At 45.7% G+C, this 17392-nt stretch overlaps 1 protein-coding gene across 1 annotated transcript; it reads left to right on the top strand.

The window, feature by feature from the left end:
• The first annotated feature begins 2726 nt into the window (after positions 1-2726).
• Positions 2727-9049, top strand: LOC130194478 (histamine H3 receptor). Its single transcript, XM_056415555.1, has 3 exons — positions 2727-3168; positions 3541-3707; positions 6749-9049. The coding sequence occupies exons 1-3, from the start codon at positions 2928-2930 to the stop codon at positions 7592-7594; spliced, it is 1254 nt and encodes a 417-aa protein (XP_056271530.1). The 5' UTR covers positions 2727-2927; the 3' UTR covers positions 7595-9049.
• Positions 9050-17392: the final 8343 nt, after the last annotated feature.

The raw sequence follows: 17392 nt of genomic DNA on the forward strand, positions 1-17392 counted from the left end.
CGTTTTGGGTCTCTTTTTAGTTGTTTTGTTTCTCTTTGTAGTCGTTTTGTGTCTTTGTAGTCGTTTTGTGTCTCTTTGTAGTCATTTTGTGTCTCTTTGTAGTCATTTTGTCTCTGTCGTTATTTTGTCTCTTTGTAGTCATTTTGTGTCTCTTTGTAGTCATTTTGTGTCTCTTTGTAGTTATTTTGTCTCTTTGTAGTCATTTTGTCTCTGTAGTCATTTTGTGTCTCTTTGTAGTCATTTTGTCTCTGTAGTCATTTTGTCTCTTTGTAGTCATTTCGTGTCTTTGTAGTTATTTTGTGTCTCTTTGTCGTTATTTTGTCTCTTTGTAGTCATTTCGTGTCTTTGTAGTCGTTTTGTGTCTCTTTGTAGTTGTTTTGTGTCTATTTGCAGTCATTTTGTCTCTTTGTAGTCATTTCGTGTCTCTTTGTGTCCTCTAATCTGAATTATGGATGGTCCTTTCTGTCTCAACACTCGTCTTCTGAGAGATTCATTCAGCGATTCCTGCAAAAATATGATCAGACAATTGAATTCCGTTGACACAGACGCTCTCAAACTCGTTCATTCTCCATGCTGCTTGACATCCATGTGTTGCACCTCCTCCCCTCCACTCACACACTCCAGTGGGGTTGAGCCCCACCTTCCCGCCTGGGTGTCAGCGGACGCCGCCCTGTGCATGTGAACCTCTCCCGGGTTCACGTGACTCTTCCTAAACATCCACCGCCGTGACGTGTGAGCAGATGAAATGTTTACGCCTTTCATCCCCAAAGAGACGTTTCCTTTGAACGGCAACGCGGCTGAGAACCGTCCTCCCCGCTCTGCTGCCGGGAGGAGAGTCAATAAATACGCTGAAGGAGAGAATCCACGTCTAGATGATCCTCTTCATGATCCTCTCTGCTCTCTCCTGTTGACCTCTTGACCTCAACGCAGCGACAGGAAGTCAAACCTCAGAATAACCGAACCTTTATCTGGTGGTGATCTGTTTCAGCTGTCAGCAGAAAGAACATAACTCATGTATTCATACCTACAATATATGCAGGCTTTATGACGGTGATACCGTTTGACTCATTTATACTCTTCCTACATTTAAACGCTTATTCACAAACATTAATTTATTGCAATATTTATTTATTGCAATATACATATTTTAATATATTCTATATTTACACAATGCACTTTTTTGGGGTGATATTTTTCCTATTTATATGGTCTTGTAACATATATATATAACAATATGTTTATATATAACAATATATTTATTTATATATATATATATATATATATATATATACATGTATATATACACTAACCCTATCCAACCCCCCTCTCTCAAGATCAATAAAGTTTATTTTATTTCCCTTAAGAATATAACGTTACACATATATTAATATAATTACAATGCTTTCAATAATTATGATACTTAATGATAATTACTGTAACGTTTAGGTTTATAATTATAATTTGTTATATATTTTTTTGTCTTGTAATATCTTACACAGGCTCTGCTCACAAGCAATTATTATTTATACACATTGTTTGTGTAGATATAGAATAATATAATAAATATGTCAATGAAAAAAAAAAAAGGCTTGCAGTGTTGCTTGGTGGAGTCTGTGGCTCTCAAATGACTCGCATACGGTTTTATTAATAATAATAATTTATAGATACTGAACACAAACCTTTGATTCATGTTTTCTTAATTAAAACATTTCAGGATCAAACTGCATCTCTGGTGTTTGGCGTGTGTGTGTGTGTGTGTACGTACATGTGTGTGTGTGTGTGTGTGTACGTACATGTGTGTGTGTGTGTGTTAAGTGGTGTATAAAGAGACAAAGAAAGAGCAGGGTCGTGGTCTCCTTGACCTCTGATGGGGTAACTGCTATCAGCTGATGAGGTGCCCCCCCCCCCCCCCATCAGACCCCCTGCCGGTCTCCTCCGGTCCACCTCCGGCCGTCTAGACCTCTCCAGCTCCTGATTGCGGACTTCAGATCCCTTTGATGAGCCGCCGCGCTGCGCGGAGCAGGACAAAAGAAGCGCGACGTCAAGTGCGCAGAAGTCACCCGGAGCGGGAAAACCGGATGTCAGTTTGCCTACAAAATAAAAGCATGCGCATTTCACACCCCTTTGTCTTATCCCACAACACTCATTACATTTTAAATGACCCTCCATTTGGGGGGTGTTTTTATTTATTTATCATGACACATTATCATGATTTAAAGGTGGACTTTAAGCTTACTTCGGCTAGATGTAAAATATCTATATAATTTTATCTCAGGTAAAAAAAAATAGAAAGCGATGATTTAGTAGATGGAAATTTCCTTACACGTGCATTAAAAAAAATGAATAAAAAAAATGTAAAATTAAAACGAGGTCGCCCGAGAGACTTTTATTGTGTAGAACACGACCGGATGTACTAGTTCTTTTTTGGTGGAGCACATTTGGAGGTTGGTAACAAAAAGCCAGCGTGCGCTCCGCGGTGCCGCCACATTCAGACAGAGAGGGGGAGAGAGAGAGAGAGAGAGAGAGAGAGAGAGAGAGAGAGAGAGAGAGAGAGAGAAAGGGAGAGAGAGACACTCACTTTCTATTAAAGAAAGCTTTACTTTCAACTTGTCTCTCTCCAAGATAACAGGATCATTGTGAGGGGGGGGGTCTCTCTCTCTCTCTCTCTCAACACACACACATACACCCACCCACACACACACACACACACACACACATGGAAGATTTGGGAACTGTTCCCATCTGACCTCCCGCCGTCATGTTCGACTCCTGGGTCAAGTGGAGCGGGACGTTTTTGCGCGTGATCGGTCTGCGCGCGTGAAACACGGGAATGAAATGAAGAAGAGGTCCACGATGATGATGATGAAGATAATGATGATGAAGATGAAGATAATGATGATGATCCGGTCTCCTCTGCGTCGGTAACCATGGGCGCGCACCTCCTGGAGTCCAACTCCAGCGGCAACTTCACCCCGGCGGTGTCCACCGGGTCCGGGATCGTCCTGCCGGGCTACCTGGCGGTGGTCTCGTCGGTCCTCATGGTGACCCTGGACGTGGTCGTGGTGGCCGGAAACGCGCTGGTCATCATGGCTTTCATTGTGGATAAGACCCTGAGGAACCAGAGCAACTACTTCTTCCTCAACCTGGCCATATCCGACTTCCTCGTGGGTGAGTTGGTGCCTCAGTTCATCTCCCTCTAGTACAAAATATATAATAAAAAAATATATAATATAATATAATATACAAATGTATTTGTCATGTCTCCGTTCATCGGTGACCTCGCTTCATTCACAACACCATGCAAATATTTTTTTATTCCCAGCATCCTTCACACTCACACCCTCTTCTTTTTTATTGGGTGCTGCGGCTGAATTTGAAAGATGTCTTTTGTTTCCCCAAAAAAATGTATGTGCAGAGGTGCAGCCTTTTGTTACGCTGTTATATTTGACACATCCAGGCGGTCTGGAGAGAGAGAGGGGTGTGAATACAGTACGAGGAGGGCTGTGACTCTGTGTGTGTGTGTGTGTGTGTGTGTCCCAGGTGCCTTCTGCATCCCCATGTACATCCCGTACAACCTGACGGGCCGCTGGATGCTCGGCAGGGGGCTGTGCAAGGTGTGGCTCATCATGGACTACCTGCTCTGCACCGCCTCCGTCTTCAACATCGTGCTCATCAGCTACGACCGCTTCCTGTCAGTCACCAGAGCGGCGAGTACAGATGACACACACACACACACATACTCACACACACTCACATACACACACACACACACACACACACACACACACACCGCGTGGTAGAGAAGTCATTCACATTCACAGCTATATTCCTTTTCGCCGGCCGGCCGCTCGGTCGTCTGTCAGGACGATTTAATGCAGTTTTAATAAAGAAATGAGATTCAATTTTCACGAGCGCCACGCACGAGGAGCACGGCCTCTACGTCGAGGAGGAGGCGCGGCGAGGCTCAGATGAAGCTAACGAGTCGCATCGTGGGGAAAAAAAGTTGGATCCAAGGTTGTTGTTTTTTAGACTTGAAGGCCGTCACGCACCAGAAGGGCTCGACGAGTTTATGAATGTGTCCAGGGCTTTTATTGTGAAGGGCATATAAGAAAAGGAGCGGATATGGCGGCAAGGCTCAAATGAAGCTAACGAGTCGTATCGTTGGAAAAAAAGTAGGATCCAAGTTTGTTTTTTCCCACTTCAACACACACCAGAAGGGCCCGACGTGTCATGGGCTTTTATTGTGAAGGGCATAGGAGGAAAGGAGCGGATATGGCGGGAAAAGAAGTGCTTGCGCCTTCGCACCGCTGTTTCATAAATATCCACCCGACTCGACGTGTGATTGGTGGATGTCTTTATTCGAGGTGTGAAAGCGGAACAAAGTACTTCGATGAAGTATTAACGCCGTACAAATATATATTTACGCACACATTAAAGATTGTTCCCGCCGGGCGGTGGAGGTCGACTCCTCGGACTCGACTTCTGGATGTTTTTCCTTTAAATGGATTAAAATCTTTCGTTCCGCTCTCTTGGTTTTGCCGCTTCGTTTCTTCGGTTGCCCGGCACCGCAAAAAATGTTCCCACCTTTTTACACCCCGAGAGACGGGAACTCCGCATCAAGGTCAAGTGTGTGTGTGTCTGTGTGTGTGTGTCTGTGTGTGTGTGTGTGGTCGCAGCGGTTGTGAAATCACTACTGTGGAGAGGGTGAGCGGGTATAAATACCTGGGAGTCCACATCACCGAGGATCTGACATGGTCAACAAACACAGACACTCTGGTGAGAAAGGCAAGGCAGCGCCTCTACCACCTCAGGCAGCTGAGGAAATTTAAAGTTTCCCAGAGGATCCTTCAGTCCTTCTACTCTGGAGCTGTAGAGAGCGTCCTGACAGGAAGCATCACAGCCTGGTTTGGCAACTGCTCCGCTCAGGACAGGAAGGCTCTGCAGAGTAGTGTGTTCGCGGCTGACACACTTGGAAACTACACTCCCACCCTGCAGGACTTGTACACCAGGAGGTGCAGAACCAGAGCCGGCAGGATCATGAAGGATCCTCACCACCCCAACAACAGACTGTTTCAGCTGCTGCGGTCAGGCAGGCGCCTCCAGTCACGCTGCAAGAACAGAGAGACTGAGACGGAGTTTCTTTCCTCAGGCCATCAGGACTGTGAACTCCGACCTCACCAGGACCCCCACATAGACCCACACAACTGCCCCTCTTAGGCACACACACACACACACACACACACACACACACACTTACTGTAAATATTGTGTTGTTTTTTATTGTAAATAGTGTGTACTTGTTGCCCTTGCACATTCCTGCTGAGCATTGCCACTTTCATTTCACTGCGCACCCTGTGTGTGTATGTGACAAATAAAACATCTTGAATCTTGAATCTTGAATCTTGAATCACGCGTGTGTATCCATAATAAATATCTGATATGCACCTTTCAAAGCGGAGTTTAACCAGAACATGAACGTTTATTAACGCATCGCCTCGTTTGGCTTCGTTTACCTAACCTCATTCTCATCTTTCGGGTTTTTTCGGTTAATTTCAGTTTTAATTCCTCAAAGATGAAACTTCTCCCGGAGATGTAACGTGCTTAGTTGCGCCCGAATGCCGTAAAGCCGTAATAATTCCACGGGCGGGACTTTTGTTCTCCGCTATGGAAACGGGGAGTCGCGTGATTACGTCACGTACGTTCGATACCGACACGATGTCGCACAAGTGGCTCCGGTTCATTATTCAAGTAGGATTTTATTCAAACAAAAAAAGAGAGAGAGAGAGAGAGGGGTTGAGGTTCACAGCTGGTGCAGAGAGACACTGATGGCTCGAGATCAAAAAAGAAAAGAACACAATAACGGCGAGAAAAGAAAGAATAGAGAGAGACAGAGAGAGAGAGAGAGAGAGCGGTTAATAGAAGAGCTCGATTAATGATGGAGTTGGAGACCGAGAGGTGGAGGGGGAATGGGGCGAGTGTGACGGGGCTGACGGCGGCGAGGGAGGAAACCAGATGTCTCTTTTACACTCTCGTGTCGCATCTGTGAACGTGGCTCTCAGCCCGACAGCCCCCCCCCCCCCCTTCTCTGTTTGGCTTCAGTGACACACCGCCAGAATAAGAGCCTCACGAGTGGGTTTAATTTACAGCGTCTCGTTATGCGAACCCGCGCTACGTTAGCGAGTGTTATTGTCGAGGTCGTCATAAAGAGAAATGGAAAAATCCCCAAATACTTGAACATTTGGCATCAGTTGTGCGATTTTTTTCCTGGAGGTTTTGAGAAGCTCCTCTGGTTGTATAGAAGTCTACGCTTCATGTGTTAAAGCTGCATTCTCTCTCCTGACCACCAGGGGGCGACTCCTCTGGTTGTATAGAAGTCTATGCTTCATGTGTTAAAGCTGCATTCTCTCTCCTGGCCACCAGGGGGCGACTCCTCTGGTTGTATAGAAGCCTATGCTTCATGCATTCATTTAGAGTCAAACAAACCACAAAGCAGGGGACGCTTTAGGGGCGGGGCTACAGGTGATTGACAGGTAGCTACCAGAGTCGATCCACCGTCTTTGTTTCTTCTCTCCGGTCACCTTTCGCTCACTGGTTGCAAAAATCCAAGATGACGACGGCCAAAATGCCAAAACTCAAAGCTTCAAAACAAACCACACACCAACCCAGTCATATCACCACGACGACCACGACTTCCCACACACGGTCAACATCTATAACGTACAGTTGTAACGTGGCGTCTCTCTCGCAGGTCAGATACCGAGCGCAGCGGAACATGACCCGCCAGGCGGTGCTGAAGATGGTGGCGGTGTGGGCGCTGGCCTTCCTCCTCTACGGCCCCGCCATCATCTTCTGGGAGGCCATCGTCGGCGACAGCGTCGTCCCGTCTCACGAGTGCTTCGCCGAGTTCTACTTCACCTGGTACTTCCTGTTCAGCGCCTCCACCTTCGAGTTCTTCACGCCGTTCGTGTCCGTGGCGTTCTTCAACCTCAGCATCTACCTGAACATCCACCGGCGCACCAAGAACGCCAACGCCGTCGCCGAGGACGCCGCCCGGGCGGCGCGGCCCGTTGCCGCCTCCGCCGGCTGGTCCGTGTTCTTCGTGAAGACCCGGAAAGTGTCGTCCAGCGAGCCCGCCGCCATCACCGCGGTCATCGAGGACCACGTGGACGCCATGTCGCCGTCCTCCTGCAACGACAGTCACATATTCCTGCAGCGGGAGAAGTTCTCTCCGAACCGGACCAACCCGCCGCGGTTGTTTCAGCACGCGGCGGCGGGGGCGGCGTCCGGCCGCACCACGCAGGCGGCGCGTCTCTCCCGGGACAAGCAGATCGCCAAGTCTCTGGCCATCATCGTCTGCATCTTCGGGGTCTGCTGGGCGCCGTACACGCTGCTGATGATCATCCGCGCCGCCTGCAGCGGCCGCTGCGTGGCGAACTACTGGTACGAGATCTCGTTCTGGCTGCTGTGGCTCAACAGCGCCATCAACCCGTTCCTGTACCCGCTGTGCCACAGCAGCTTCCGGAGGGCTTTCTCCAAGATCCTGTGTCCCAGGAGGCAGTCGGTGCAGCCGCAGGTCGAGGCTCAGTCCTGTTAAAAAACAGAAACTAAATGCACTTCCACGCTTCTTTTTTTACGAATGCGGCGGTGCACCCCGCCTCATTTATTCCGTTCTTCCATTTGGACAATCCGGGCTTTTCAAAATAAGAGGCGGCGTTGGCGCCGAGGCGAGGATTGTTCGCCGCATATCCGACAGCAATACAGCGCGACGCGAGCCCTGTTCACGCGGGACCAGCGTTACCGTGGGGACCAGCGTGATATCCCCCCCCCCCCCCCCCCCGCTGGGTTTCAGAACTTGAATTCACTGGCGTTATTCCCACGGATATTATGCCGAGGCTCTGCGTGGCATCGCTCATATTAGAAAAAAATAATTGTCTTAGTACGTTCGAATTTAATTAAATGACATTAAATATTACCATCTACGTTTGGCGAAAAGACGCATCCCAAAAATTGAGGTTAGAACTTTAAATGCACGATTGCGCAATGCGGCCTCGGTAATTCTCTCTGGAATAAGGGTTACCACAAAAATCGGAGAGATGGCCGATTCGCAGGCACTGCTTTGGATCACGTGACCTGTGTTTGGCAAAGAAATATGGCAGGTAGTTAGAGGTGTAGACCAGAGGTCACCAGAGGTCACCAGATCATATCAGTACCGCGTGACCGGGGCTTCAGTCGTGACATTTATTGGAGGGGGGGGAATAACTTTAAGTTATAATATTCACAGACAATCTGTAAGTAGGACAGGAAGGACGGTTAAAGTTCTCGGTGCTGTAAAAAAACGATGACTGAAGCAGTCAGACGGAAGATAACAATTATGATTACGATATTGTACGAGCGATAAATACTCCCGGTAAGTTTGTTAGATTATGGTCTGAAAAGCAGACGGCGAGATAAACCGCTCGACGGCTGTTCGGATCAAATGGACGATTTCCGGTTCCTTTTATTCTGCGCCCACACACAATGTTTTCGCTTTCAAAATATGTCTCATGTAAGGCAGAGAGGTTTTTTTTTTCTTCCTTTTTTTCTCCTTCAAATTCAGGTTTATCATCATCCAGCAATAGGAGGACACATGTGGAGTTCAAAGCACCCGAAAAAAGAAGAGAAGAACCCGTATTTGTTTACTGTGGGAACTTTTAGCGCAGTGATGTTCATTTTATCTGAAAAAAACAGGCTCTGGAGGCAGCAGGGGGGGGGGGGTGGGGGGGTTGGATGTTATCTGCAAATACAAAAAAAAAGAAGACGACGAAGAAGAAGAATGTGTTCTTGTTGATGTTTTAAAATGTACAGACCTAGCAGCATTACACCTTTTTGTACATTCATATCTATGCCGAGCTAGATTGGTCGTGTTCCTGAAGTGCAGTATTTATTTAAAGACTTGACTGGTTTTTATAACCACCCAAACTACTTGACTACTTTGTATCTTGGCTATGAATGTGTTGGTGTAAGTAGCCAAAGAAAGAATAAAACGAAACACTGCCAAAAGGCGTCCTAACTGTACGTTGTTTTTTTGCTCAAATCTTGCAAAAGGAAATCCTTTGACGTGGTCGGGTTATAAGCTTTTACACGTTCTCGCCGCCAGTCACACGAGAAGATTGATACCATACTTGATGTGCTGTACGTTAAATATGTTTACACTATCAGCCGTTAGCTTAGCTTAGCATAAACGCTGGAAACAGGGTCAGCTTGGCTGTTACTTGGTCATTACTTTGTGGCCAAAAAAACCACAGAACTTTCACCCAGGAGGCCGCTGTTCACGCCCTGCGTGAAAGTTAAAGTCAAGTTACGTAGATTTCTTAATGTGCATCCGCTAGCCGACTTAACGGCGTAAAGAATATCTCATTTTAAGTCGAACCACAATCTTTTCTGAACTCTATCCAAGTGGTTTTGTTGCTTTAACCTAACCAATTTGTTTCCGAAGTAACTTTATTTTGAAAAGTCAATACATGCATGTATTTCAGCTGAAACGGGACATTAGTAGAGGTACCCAAATGTCAAAGATGCAAATGCTCCAGGTATGGCGCAGACAGCAAGCAACGTCCCATAACTAGATCCTAAAAGTTGGAAAATGCACTAGCCTCCATTCACGTGAATGAGAACGAGGCTGGACTGGGAGGCGGGGCTAAAGGAAACGCTAGAGCGCTAGCTTTATTGACCCCCATATTTTCGGAAGATTGCCAGGAGAAATCTGGGTCTTTCTTTTCTGAATGTGATACATGCCGCTACGTGCCACTGAGAAACCTGCATGGGAACGACGCTGCATCGAGGTTATCTGGATGAATCCACGGCGGAGAGCGGCAAAGATGCTAAAGTGCGAGATAAAAACTGGTTAAACTTGCTCGACCTGAGTTTTTACACATTTAGAGATATAGAGAGAGACTGTAGGACGATAACAGAAAGAGTTGTTGTTTTGTGGCTGTACATAAAAACCAAGTGGCGTCCATTAGTACCTGTTGTGCAAGCTACCGTCGGTACACTATTGGTATATTGATGTTTTTTGAAGCGGACAAATATGGACTGCATGAACAACAAAAAACAACCGTTTCAAAACTTCTCAGGTCAAACAATAACTGTTGGAAACCTTTTTTGTATCCCAGATCTAGAATAAATTAGAATTTCTTTGAATTTTTTCTGACTGCCAATCACCACGCACATACTTTTGATCTAATGCAACGTTTGACAGGCCGACTTAAGTCATGATGCATGGAGTTGACGGTTCAGTGAGCCGAAAGCCCACCAACACATCAGAAAGTTTGGCTGTACTGCACATGTGGTGTCTGATTAACTAAATGCATTTGTGGAGACGTTTTACACAATACAAATGGTATTCATATCCCTTAAAGCGTACTCGTATTGGTGGTGGTTTTGTCATTTTGAAAAGCAATACTAAGCCCTGGAGATGAGCTTATTTCCCCTAAAAAAGTAGAACTACTATCTCGACGTGTTTTGCGAGAGGCGAAAGGTTTGTAATTATTTTGCACGATCCTGTGATAAGACGAGATAAGATAACACCGTGATGGTTTGGGCCGAGCGTGAGTGGGTGGACAGGAATCTTGTTATTTGTGTGCGATGCGCACCTGGGAAATTACTGTTGAGAATGTACTTGGCACTGCGGTGAAAATCAGAAGTTGTTGTGAAGAAGGCCGTGGAGATTTTACGATCCGATAACAAGCTCCAGATAAGTGACAGGAATGCAGGGCTCTGACCTTTGTTACACATTTCCTGCAAAGAGGAATAGAAACAAAATATGTCCATAAAAGCATCCTGAGGGAGTTCAGACTGCTGGGAAACCAGATTGCTCCGCCGCCCTTTGGGAGTTCTGTGGGGCGCTGTACTTGAGAAGACAATGACCGGGTCAGTGATGAGAGACACGTTATACTGACTGGATAATCATGGCTTTTACTTTACCTTGGTTTCATGGTTGTATAGAAGTCTATGCTTCATGTGTTAAAGCTGCATTCTCTCTCCTGACCACCAGGGGACAACTCCTCTGGTTGTATAGAAGTCTATGCTTCATGTGTTAAAGCTGCATTCTCTCTCCTGACCACCAGGGGACAACTCCTCTGGTTGTATAGAAGTCTATGCTTCATGTGTTAGAGCTGCATTCTCTCTCTTGAACACCAGGGGGTGCCTCCTCTGGTTGTATAGAAGTCTACGCTTCATATGTTAAAGCTGCATTCTATCTCCTGAGCACCAGGTGGCGACTCCTCTGGTTGTATAGAAGTCTATATAATGACTCTACTTCTCTCTTGTTTTATTCCTTCAGTAAACATGAGTTTATAATCTCAATCTTTAGTTTCAAGTCTTTTTCTTGCCAACATTCTGAACTCACAATGACCTCCTTAATGTCTAGTATCCAAATCAACCCTTTAAAGCACCCAAGACACTCAAACTGAGAGATTCTTTTTGGAGTCTAAAATACGTCCACAGCAGAACTTCACTTTATTTCTTCTGCTGCAGTAAAACTCTGCAGGAGAAGAATCCCCCACTAGCACACTTCCAAAAGTTTGAACGATCATGTCTTGAAAGTATAAAGACAATACTCCGACACAAACAGCAATGTGAAGCACTCGGCTGGTGTAAATTGTTTACGCGGCGAGGTCATAGGTTGAGGAGTTTAGCCAACAGATGCAGAAGATCTTTCAAAACACTTCTTTTTCCATCTCTACTTCCGGGGCTTGTGAATACAACACACTCTACGCCCAAGTGGCTTTTGTTTGAGGAAAGTTCTTCCTCTTGAAATACCATCCAGAAGATCAAAGAAAATCTCAAATCTTAATCCCCAAAAGGGAGCTCTCGAGAAGGGAAAGCTCTTCTTCTCTTACGCGGCGGACGTTGTTCTCCCTCTGGCCCCAGGTTAATAATAGTGGTTTGAATGCGGTGGCTTCTGTGTGCCAGCGAAAACACTTTGATACACATTAGACACGACTGTCATATACTCAGTGGTGTATAGTAACGAAGTAGAAGTACTTCGTTACTTTACTTAAGTAGTTTTTTTGGGTATCTGTACTTTATTTTACTACTTATATTTCTGTTTACTTTTACTTTTACTTCACTACATTTTGCAATGAAAACGTATACTTTTACTCCGATACATTTCCCCTAAACAGTATCGTTACTCGTTACTACGGAAAAAAATAATCATGAGAAACATTGGGGACTGTGGTGGAACACACCGCAGCGCACCTGAACGCAGCACATCGGGGACTGTTGTGGAACACACCGCAGCGCACCTGAACGCAGCACATCGGGGGCTGTTGTGGAACACGCCGCAGCGCACCTGAACGCAGCACATCGGGGGCTGTTGTGGAACACGCCGCAGCGCACCTGAACGCAGCACGAACACCTTGGGATCAGTGGTGCTTGCCGCGTGTTTTCTCTTCCCAGTGATGCCCAGGATGCGAGCGAGCGGCTACAGATACGACTCATTTCATGTGGAGCAGCAATGGAAGCTACTCGAACAACCACGGGGACCAAGATCAACGTCCGTGGCCATATTTGGGCGAACTCTTTTCTTTTGTCGGAGTGAAAGTTCCTTCCTCCCGGATGAAGTGCCTCTTATGCCGACCGAAAGCTACGGAGATATTGGCCTTCAACAACTCACCAACAACTCACCAACAACTCACCAACAACTCCGGTAAGCTCTGGTTGCCAGCTCAACAGCGAGCATGACTTCTTCTTCTCTCCCTCCCGCTCCCTCTTGCTCAGTGTGTCTCATGTATAGTTATCCCCCTGCCTCCCTTAATGATAACGATACATGCAACAAGTGTAGTTTATTTGCTAGGTTGGAGGCAGGTCTAAGTGGGTTAGATGCACGGCTCCGCGCTATCGAAGCTCAGACAGCTATGCTAGTTAGCCCGCCCTCTCCCGTAGTCGGCGCGGAGCTACAGTCAGCTGATAGCTGTGCCCCGGGTATACTGCAGCCGGATGGTTGGGTAACTGTTCGCAGGAGTAGTAAGTCTACACAGAAGCCCGCTGTGCACCAACCACTTCACGTTTGAACCAGTTTTCCTGCTCAGCGACACACCCGCTGAGGAACACACCTGGTTATCGGGAGCTCTATAGTCAGAACGTGAAAATAGCGAAGCCACGGACCAGAGTCGTGTGCCTCCGGGGGCCAGGCGGGGAGTCTTGTTTGAAGCTGCTGGCTAAGGATAAGCGGAGATACAGTCAGATTGTAATACACGCCGTGGTAATGACGCCCGAGGGCGTCGGAAGTCACTAAAATTAATGTGGAATCGTGTGTGCTTATGCCAAGACGTTGTCGGACACCGTAATTTTCTCTGGCCCTCTCCCAAATTTGCAGACAGACGAATTGTATAGCCGAATGTCGTCTTTCAACCGCTGGCTGTCGAGGTGGTGCCCAGCGAATAATGTGGGCTACGTAGACAACTGGAAGACTTTCTGGGGAAAACCTGATCTGATGAGGAGAGACGGCATTCATCCCACGTTGGACGGAGCGCCTCATTTCTGCGAATATGACCAAGTTGATCACCGGACTTAATCTATGACAACCCAGGGTTCAGATCAGGAACCGGGAGCAGAGTTGTAGTTTAACACCCTTCTCTGCTCTTCCATTCGAGCAGTTACCCACCCTTGACTTTAGAGTAGAGACTGTGTCTGTCCCACGGCCACTTCAATTAAATAAATCAAAAGTAAGCAGAAGAGGAGTCGTACACAATAACCTTATACAAGTTAACACAATTATTTCAGCAGTGCAACAAAATAGGTCTATTAAATGTGGTCTCCTAAATATTCGATCTCTGTCATCTAAAGCTGTGTTACTGAATGATTTAATATCAGATAATCACATTGATTTATGTTGCCTAACTGAAACCTGGCTGAGCCATGAAGAATATGTCTGCCTGAATGAATCGACTCCTCCAAGTCATATTAATACTCACATTCCTCGAGGCACCGGTCGAGGAGGTGGAGTAGCAGCCATCTTTGAATCGAGCCTATTAATTAATCCTCAACCAAAATTACACTACACCTCATTTGAAAGCCTTGTTCTTAGTCTTTCACATCCAACCTGGAAAACACTACAGCCAATTCGATTTGTGATTCTGTACCGCCACCAGGTCCATATTCAGAGTTTATATCTGAATTCTCAGAATTTATATCAAGTTTGGTTCTTAAAACCGATAAAGTTATTATTGTTGGAGATTTTAATATCCATGTGGATGTTGATAATGATTGCCTTAGTGCTGCATTCATCTCCTTGTTGGACTCGATTGGCTTCTGTCAGAGAGTACAGAAACCCACTCACAGCTTTGGCCACACGCTTGATCTTGTTCTTACTTATGGCGTTGACATTGAGCATTTGAACGTCTTCCCACAGAATCCTCTTCTGTCAGACCACAACCTCATAACTTTTGAATTTATACTACCGGAGTGTACTCCGTTAGTCAAAAGTTTCTACACTAGATGTCTAACTGATAGTGCTGTAGCTAAATTTAAAGAAGCGATTCCTTCTGTATTTGATTCGATACCACGCCGCGCTCAATATAACAGAGGACTCCTGGTCTAACTTTAGTCCGTCCCAGATTGATCATCTTGTTGACAGTGCCATAGGCTCTCTGAGAATGACACTGGACTCGATAGCCCTCTGAAGAAGAAGACAGTGAGGAAGAGGAGGTTTGCTCCTGGTATAACCCTCAGACCCGCAAACTGAAGCAACGTCACGAAAGCTTGAACGATATGATGCTCAACTAATCTCCAAGAATCCCGCTTAGTTTGGCGAGATAGTCTTAACACATATAAGAAGGCCCTCCGTAATGCCAGAGCAGCCTATTACTCATCAATAATAGAAAAATAAAACAACCCCAGGTTTCTCTTCAGCACTGTAGCCAGGCTGACAGAGAGTCACAGCTCTGTGGAGCCGAGCATTCCTATAAACCTTAGTGGTAATGACTTTATGAACTTCTTTAATGAAAAGATTTTAACTATTAGGGACAAGATTAATAATCTCTTGCCCATAACCAGTGCCAATCTGTCCTCAAGTGGAATGGCCTTGGAAACCGCTGTATGCCCTGGTGTATATTTGAGGATTTTCTCCTATCAACCGTGACCAATTATTTTCAACGGTTTCTACTTCAACACCTACCTGTCTCTTGGACCCCATCCCGACGAGGCTGCTTAAAGACGTTTGCCTTTAATTGGCGGCTCTCTAGTAGATATTATCAATGTGTCTCTGATATCAGGCCACGTGCCACACTACTACAAGGTGGCTGTTATTAAACCTCTCCTGAAGAAGCCTCTCTGGATCCAGAGGTATTGGCTAACTACAGACCGATCTCTAACCTCCCTTCCTCTCCAAGATCCTTGAGAAAGTGAGTCAAATCAGTTGTGCGACTTTCTACATCATAATAGTTTATTTGAGAAATTTCAATCAGGATTTAGAAAACACCACAGCACCGAGACGGCACTGGTGAAAATTACAAATGACCTCTTAATGGCAGCAGATAAAGGACTCCTCTGTCCTGGTCTTGTTAGACCTACCTGCTGCATTCGACACCATTGACCATGACATCCTGTTACAGAGACTGGAGCAGTCGATTGGCATTTCAGGCACGGCACTAATTTGGTTTAAATCCTATTTATCAGATCGATCTCAGTTTGTATTTGTAAACGATGACGCCTCGATAACCACCAACGTTAATCACGGAGTTCCACAAGGTTCTGTGCTTGGACCAATTTTATTTACCTTATACATGCTTCCTTTGGGCAATATTATCAGGAAACACCATAAACTTTCATTGTTATGCAGATGACACTCAACTATATTTATCGATAAAACCAGAGGAGAGCAACCAACTCTGTAAAATTCAAGCATGTCTTAAAGACATAAAACATGGATGACCTGCAACTTCTTGATGTTAAACTCAGACAAAACCAAGTAAATTTCCGCCCTGAGCACCTCAGAGATCAATTATCTGGTGATGTGGTTTCTGTAGACGGCATTGCCCTGGCATCCAACACCACTGTAAAGAATCTTGGCGTTATCTTTGATCGGGACTTGTCCTTTAACTCCCACGTAGCTAATCTCAAGGACTGCATTCTTTCATCTACGTAATATTTCAAAATCAGGCATCAGGCACATCTTGTCTCAAAAGATGCAGAAAAATTTTGGTTACTATAGCGTTTCGAGACTGGATTACTGCAACTCCTTATTAGCAGGCTGCTCTAATAAATCTCTTAGGTCCCTCCAGTTGATCCAGAATGCTGCAGCTCGTGTTCTCACTAAAACTAAGAAAAGAGATCACATCACTCCTGCACTAGCTGCACTGGCTCCAGTAAAATCAAGAATCACTTTTAAAATTCTTCTCTTAACCTACAAAGCCTTGATTGGTGATGCTCCATCATATCTTAAGGAGCTTGTCGCACCATATTGCCCCACTAGAGAGAGCTCACTAAATGCGGGACTACTTGTAGTTCCTAGAGTCTTAAAAGTAGAAATGGAGCCAGAGCCTTTAGTTATCAAGCTCCTCTTTATGGAACCAGCTTCCAATTTCAGTCCGGGAGGCAGACACAGTCACCTCGTTAAGAGTAGACTTAAGACCTTCCTCTTTGACAGAGCTTATAGTTAGGGCTGAATCAGGTTTGCCCTGGTCCAGCCCTGATATGCTGCTATAGGCTTATAGCTGCCGGGGACGTAGGATGCACTGAGTACCTATCTCCTCTTTTTCTCCTTAAGGATGAATTTTCATCTCAATCACACGTTACTAACTCTGCTTTCTCCCGGAAGTCCTTTTGACTTTACGTCTCATGGGGTCATCGGACCCTATGAGACGGCATAGATCCTATCTGCCTGATGGATCGTCTGGGTCGAGGAATTCCTGCTCATGACTACGCCACTGTCCTGTTGAGACTCCGCCCACTCCTCCCCCCCACCGCATCTGCCTGATGGATCGGAGGTCTCCATCGTGGAATATGCCTACTATGAACTATTCATACACTCTGTCATATTCATTGAATGTATTTTAACTCTAAATCTGTCCTTCTGTACACATTACATCTATTGCATCTGTCCATCCTAGGAGAGGGATCCTCCTCTGTTGCTCTCCTGCAGGTTTCTTCCTTTTTTCCCCTGAAGGGTTATTTGGGAGTTTTTCCTGGTCCGATGTGAGGTTTTGGGGCAGGGATGTCTATGTGTACAGATTGTAAAGCACTCCGAGACAAATTTGTAATTTGTGAAATTGGGCTATACAAATAAACTGAATTGAATTGAATTGAATTGAACCTCAGGAAACACATTGAGGTAAATTAAGATTAATCCCATGAGCCGCAACGTTAATGTTTAGTCATCATAAACCTGTTAAGATATCTAGCAGTGTTG

This window comes from Pseudoliparis swirei, chromosome 5, assembly GCF_029220125.1.
Source record: "Pseudoliparis swirei isolate HS2019 ecotype Mariana Trench chromosome 5, NWPU_hadal_v1, whole genome shotgun sequence".
Taxonomy (NCBI): Eukaryota; Metazoa; Chordata; class Actinopteri; order Perciformes; family Liparidae; genus Pseudoliparis; species Pseudoliparis swirei.

Coding starts and splice junctions, on each gene's coding strand:
- LOC130194478 (XM_056415555.1), top strand. CDS start 2,928: ATGGGCGCGCACCTCCTGGAGTCCAACTCCAGCGGCAACTTCACCCCG. Junction 3,169..3,540: donor CATATCCGACTTCCTCGTGG/GTGAGTTGGTGC, acceptor TGTGTGTCCCAG/GTGCCTTCTGCATCCCCATG. Junction 3,708..6,748: donor TCCTGTCAGTCACCAGAGCG/GCGAGTACAGAT, acceptor TCTCTCTCGCAG/GTCAGATACCGAGCGCAGCG.